This window comes from Fukomys damarensis, unplaced genomic scaffold (assembly GCF_012274545.1).
Source record: "Fukomys damarensis isolate Sample0158 unplaced genomic scaffold, DMR_v1.0_HiC HiC_scaffold_9, whole genome shotgun sequence".
NCBI lineage: Eukaryota > Metazoa > Chordata > Mammalia > Rodentia > Bathyergidae > Fukomys > Fukomys damarensis.
In genome coordinates this window covers 20,451,597-20,457,855 of record NW_022900921.1, presented here as the reverse complement: position 1 = coordinate 20,457,855, position 6,259 = coordinate 20,451,597, and the positions used below count along the sequence as shown (strand labels likewise).

The 6,259-nt window shown below is 47.8% G+C and overlaps 1 protein-coding gene across 1 annotated transcript; it reads right to left on the bottom strand.

Moving 5' to 3' along the window:
- Window positions 1-5,311: 5,311 nt before the first annotated feature.
- Window positions 5,312-6,254, bottom strand: Fbll1 (fibrillarin like 1; the record flags this gene model as incomplete). Its single annotated transcript, XM_010622319.2, has 1 exon — window positions 5,312-6,254. A coding segment is annotated over one exon (741 nt), but the record flags the coding sequence as incomplete, so codon positions are not given.
- Between the last annotated feature and the right edge of the window lie 5 nt (window positions 6,255-6,259).

Genomic DNA, 6,259 nt, shown 5'->3' with positions numbered 1-6,259 from the left:
ATATATATATAGTTTTATATGGTATAAAATTATGTACTTTATATAATTTGTCTTGACTCCAGGCATACAGGAATGGTTGAAAATGAGTATGGCTACCATGTAACATATCAAGTATGTGTCCATTTGTTTTGTTTTTTTTTAATCCAGTAAGGAACAAGGATGAAAAAGGTGAGATTTTGACTAGGGAGAAAATGGTGGTGTGGAAATACTAGACTCGAGATGTAGGTAAAGCTCTCCCAAGTGTGGATGTGCTGCCAGGAGTGGGGGGCAGAAGTTCAAGGCTGCACGCCTGAGTGCAAGTGCCTCATCCAAAATAAACATTGCACCTGGGAAGAACACAGTGTGCTGGCTTCTCTACCCAGTGCTATGTAAATTTTGAATGCAAGCTATCTGTGTTACCATTCCTCAATTGAGGATATTCAGTAAACTTTAATATTTGTATTAGGATATTTCTGTGCCTCTGTTTTTCCTTAAACTTGGAAAACCTGATGTCCCTGAGACTTTACGTCCTTGCCATTAAAAAAAAAACTGCAGAACTTTGGCCTTGGGATTTCACTCAGTGGCACTGTGCCTGCCTCAGAAGCACAAGGTCCTGAGTTTGATACCTGGTACCAAAAAAAGTACCTTTTAATGTCACTTTTCTAGAAGTAAGCATTGTATCCAGAAACTGCAGGTGACTGTACTTTAAGTGAACAAGTGTACAACCCAATTTAACCTCAGTTTCTGGGAAGAGTATCCAAAAAAAGCCAAAATCAGGAAGACATGTTCTTTTAGAGTGAAAAGCTGACTTTGCTCATTTTTATCCAGCTACCCCAGATGGGGGGGCAGAATTAAAGAGAACTCTGGAATATGAACTTGGAAACATAAGTGATTACATGTTATGTAGAGTTTAACAGTTTCAATACAATACTCATATCCGGTTTTTTGAGTGTCAATAACTTCACTCCCGGGCACCGATTTCACCTGACCTGTTGGGATCCTGGGGAGCTTCCTGTGCCTATGTACCCGCTGTTATCTTCCAGTTATTCAAAACCCTGTCCTTATTCTTTTTCAGTCAATGACAAAAAGAATACAAGATTTTAAATATGGGTCTCAGCCCTGGCTGCATAATAGTGTCACCTAGGGAACTTTAAAAAATGGCAGTGCCAGTCCAGTCCATTCCCTAGAATGTCTGTTGTTAATTTCATGGACTTAGAAGTACAGTTCTGCTCCAGAAGTCCCAGATCTCCTGCTTTCTAGCCACTACCTTGGCTGACATGTCACTTTCCTTTACCTCCGGTTGTTCATCCATGATATGGGAGGGCTGACACTTGCTTCCCTGGAATGCTGTGAGAATTAAGTGAAACTAGATGCTAGGAAGCACCTGCCACCTAATATGTGTGCAGTCAAGGGTATCTTAGATATGAAACAAGAGCTTCCTGATAGCCAAACGGCATGGCGGGACTACTTGGGGGAATTCAATTTTCCCTCTAATGGAGAATGCCAACATTTGGATGGGTAGAAAGACAAAGGGGAAACTCCCAAATGCCAGGAATGGGCAAATGGAGGCCATTTAGAGGATGGCACTCTGACCTTCCAATTCTGATCCTTGCCTCACGGGGCAGGAAATCCATAGGGACCAAGCGCCATGCCACATAGGAACATGTGTAGATTGTGCACCAGGAACCCTGTCTAATTCTGCACATTCCTCCGGTCCTTTCCAGCTGGTCCTCTAGAGAGGAGACTATGCTTCCGGTTTGCATCTCTGATCACAAGCTGTGACTTGAAGGAAGAAATTGGAAGGGCATGGGAATGGATCTTGGGCTTGAGACAGTATGGGCTACATTCTGGGGCATACTTGGGCTATAGCCATGTTATGAAAACCTACTTGAACCAGAGTCGAGAAGAGAAAGGGGCAGACCATAGGCCAGCAGCCCTTATAGTCTTTTGCTTCAGGCCACAAATTTTAGAGGTAGTTGTGACCAGTGTCAGTTTTGCAACAGTCTGTCAAGCTGAAGAAGTTGCAGCACTTTAAACTGCCAATTTAATGAAAACTTTTTTCCAGTGTGAAATAGTCCTTTTTCTCAGTCTTTTCTCCAGTCTGGTTTTGACCTCTTTGTCGTCAAAAGCTGTCTGGGCAAGGAGAAGGCTGATGGACCGTGACGGTGCAAGTGAGGGCCAGGCACCTGCTCACTGCCTTTGCTGCGTCCATCTTGCCAGGTCTCTGAGCATCAGCCCCCAGCTTTGTTGACTCTGCTGCCAACATAATGCACACTGGGTTCTACACTCTGTCTCTTAATGGAGCTGCTGAGTCTCTGAAATTTAGCAGCATAATCCCAGGGTGGAGCAGGACCCTGCGAAAGTATACTAAGTTCCCTCACACTCCAAGGCAACTCCTAGCAGTAGGAGAGCTATATGTTCTCATGTAGGGTACTTGCTATATGTCTGTCTCCATGCAGGTATTTTCACATTGTACAGTGATCTCCTCAGCCAGTTCTCAATCCAGTAAGGCAAGCATTTCAGCTGAAAGTTCTCATTTCAGCCCTAGTGCTATGAACTGAAAACCCTAAGGCCCAGTGAAACAATATGGAGACAGGGCCTTCACGAAGCAATAAGGTTAAAGGGAGTTATAGGGACAGGGCCCTAATCCAGTAGGATCAGTGTCCTTATGAGGGAGGAAGAAACACCAGAGCTCTGAAGCCTTCTGTCACACACACAGCACATGCCTTGTGATCAGTCACACACTGAGAAGGCATTTCATTTCAAGCCAGGAAAATAGCCCTCACCAGAAACCAAGTCCCCAACATGTTCATCTTGGACTTCTAGCCATGCCCATTGTGAGAAAATAAGTGTTTGTTGTTTCAGCCAACCAGCTTGTGCTATTTTGTTACACTAATGTGAGAAAACAAATAAATACAGAGATCTCCTCTTGAAACCCAAGCTGATGGTCGCTGATACATTCCAAGCTGAGTGCATCTAGGATCCAGTGTCACTTTCCCTGATATCTCTGGTATCCTGAGACTCTGTCCACTTCCATGCTCTTCTCTTCCCTTTTCTGCTAAAACCAAGTTCCATCTTTCCCACTGTGTGCCCCTCATCCTAATTCCCGTATTTCTTTAAGCATCTACCGTGCCATTCCACTGGCCCAGGAACACATTTTCAACTCAGGGATAATTTTTTTTTTTTTTAGATAGGGTCTCACTATGTAGTTGAGACTGATTTGGAACTCACTATTGTAGCCCAGGCTGGTCTTGAACTCACAGCAATCCTCCTGCCTCAGCCTTGCGAGTGCTGGGATTACAGGCATGCGCCACCACGCCTGGCAATTTTTTTTTTTTTTGAACAGGTCTTACTGCATTGTCCTGGCTGTCCTTGAACTCCTGGGCTCCAGTGATCCTCCTGCCTCAGCATCCTGAGTAGCTGGGGCTGTAGACTAGTTGCACGACACTCATGATCAGAAATATTCTTAAGGCTAGGGATTTAGCCCAGTGGTTCCGCCATTTGCCTCGCAAGTACAAGGGCCAGAGTTCAATCCCCAGTACCAAAACAAAAAGCTTCTTCAGCAGATTGTTTTCATGCCCTTTCTTGATGGGCTCCCAGCAGCTTCAGACACAGCCTGTGAATTATATGTACAGGGGTAGGGGTGCACACTAAAGAGGGACATTGAGTTTCCGGGGCTCTGCGCCTCATCCTGGGGACAAGCTGGCTGTCAGGAAGAGCGCGGCTCCTGTTGCAGCTGAGCTGGCTGTGAGCAAGGCTGGGTCCTGTGGCTTCCTTCCCTGCGACGTGCCTGGCATCTATCACATTCACCTGCTCCTGGGGTTCCATCCGCAGCCTCCAAGACGCATCGCTTTACTAACAGGCTTGGAGAGAGCACCCTTTCAAAGCAGTAAACCAGGATAGATTCAGGGAAAAGGACATAAATTTTGGAGTGAGACTGACAGGATATGATTTCGGCCTGTAAGCCTCCCTAGGGGATCTTGAGCAAGTCTCCTCATCTCTTTGAAATGCAGTTTTCTCATGGTTAAAGAGGGATAGTGGCCTCCGCTTCACAGGGCTGTGGGGAAGGGTTCCATTGTTTCTTGGAAAACCTAGTTTGGGGTTTGGTGGGTATTTACATCATTTCTCTTCTTGAGTAAGTCCTGCCCACAACCTGAACTGTAACTCTTCTTGAATTTTAGTAAGGGGGCTAGGGAGAAGAAGAAGAGGCAGCTGCCTTTTTTTTTATTTTTTTGATACCAGGGATCGAACTCGGGCCCTTGCACTTGCAAGGCAGGTGGTAGAAGGTAGCTGCCTTTTAGTCTGGTTTATCCTCTGTTTTGTTTTTCCAGGAAGACACTGGGACAAAGCAGACTAGCCATAAATCTTTGCCTAAGCACATCTTTGAGAAGGCAAACCCACCCTCCAAATGATGCTTTGTGAGCAGTCGTTTCCAGACTAAATTGTTGCTTCTCGGCTTTCTTGGGATGGCTCATGACCTCCAGAAGCAGATTCTGTCTGGGAGTTCATTTCCTCAGGAATTCTGCAGACAGGTGGAGAGGTCTATGTGTATCTATTCCCTGGCCCCCCACCCCATCTTCCTGCTTTGTTTGGCTTTTGTGGAATCTTAGAAAAGGGTGGCCCAAGGAGATGAGGAAAAACTGCACCAGCCCTACTCTGTGTGTCAGGGTCCACCATGCTGAGGAGATAACCGTCTGGTGCCAAAGGGTGCCACTGAGAGGCATTAGTGGTACAGTGGTTAACATGACTGCCTTCCAAAGAGTGGCATGAGCCACTTAAATGCAGACAAATGGTTTATCTCCAGAATCCTTATTGCTCTACATGTAATATGGGATACAAACAAAATTATCTCAGAGCTGGTGGAATGATTAAATATAAGCAGTGAATGCAACAGAGCTTAGAATAAAGTACTAAAAACTTTTCTGTGGTTAAGATTCTTGCTTTGAGTCAAACAGGTTGAATGTACCAGTATCTACTATCCTCCCCTAGAACTGGGCTTGGTCATGTGACTTGACCACTAGGAACAGAAATGCCCCCCATCATTTCTAAGGGGAACTTTCAAATCTCTCTAGCAATTCCCAGGTTATCGTTTCTCTGCCCTTTTGATTAGGAAGCACTGTGAAAATGGTGTCCTGTGAGCCAATAACTGGGGTGATTAGAATAATCACAGTTTATAGGCCACTGGATTTGGGAGAGTGATTTGGGGCGGTTGAGACAGGGTCTCACTATGTAGTTCAGCCTACCCTGGATCTCACTATGTAGCCCAGGCTGGTCTCAAACTCACAGCGATCCTCCTGCCTCAGCCTCCAGAGTGCTGGAATTACAGGCGTGCACCACCACGGCCGGCTGGACAGCGATTGTTAATGTAGCAAAACCCAGCCTGGCTTCACCAATACACCTGGGTACTGTTTCTTTTAAGTGATTTATTAGAAAAATCCAGCAAAACACACACTGAAACCAAAACCAAAACAATACATAACACCGGGCACAGCAGTCTTGGGGAGCGCTTTCGGAGAGAGACCCTGCTCTGGCTGCTACTTGCTCTTGGGAAGCGGCCGGTAGACACCTACGACCACCGCGTGGTCCCTCTCGTAGGGCTCCAGGGTCAGCTGCTCTTGAGGCTTTAAGTTCTCCTGCTGCAGCTTCTTCACCTCCGAAGCAAACACGGCCTCGGCGGACGCAGTGGAGTCGATGCAGTTGGCCTTGATGGAAATGAGAAAGTGACCCCCGTTGCGCAGGAAGGTGTGCGCGTTCAGAGCCACGATGCGCGACTGGTCTGGCTGGGCCACGTCAGCGAAGATCACGTCCACCATGCCGATGAGCATACGGTATTTGAGCGGGTGCCGGGCGTCTTCCAGGACCGGGATGATGTTGGTTCGCTTTTTGGCCACATTGACCAGATCGCGGCCAGCGCGGTGCGAAAACTCCACAGCGTAGACCAGGCCGTCCGGGCCGATGATGTCGGAGACGTGGGAGACGGTGGTCCCCGAGGCAGCCCCCAGGTACAGCACTTTGGACTTGGGCTTGATGTGGATCTGGTCGACCCCGCCCAGGATGGCCGCGGCCAGCTTGGAGCGGAAGGGGTTCCACGTGCGGTACTCCAGCTTCTCGCCGTTCTCGGTCACGGTGAGGCGCCGCTCGCCGTACACCGAGAGGCCAGGCACCATGTTCAGCGTGACCAGCGCGTCTTCCGCCCCGCGGTAGATGAACACGCCCTCGTGCCGGTGCGGCTCCACCGACACCGCAGCCGGGCCCTTCCTGCGGCGGCTCTTGCTCTTGG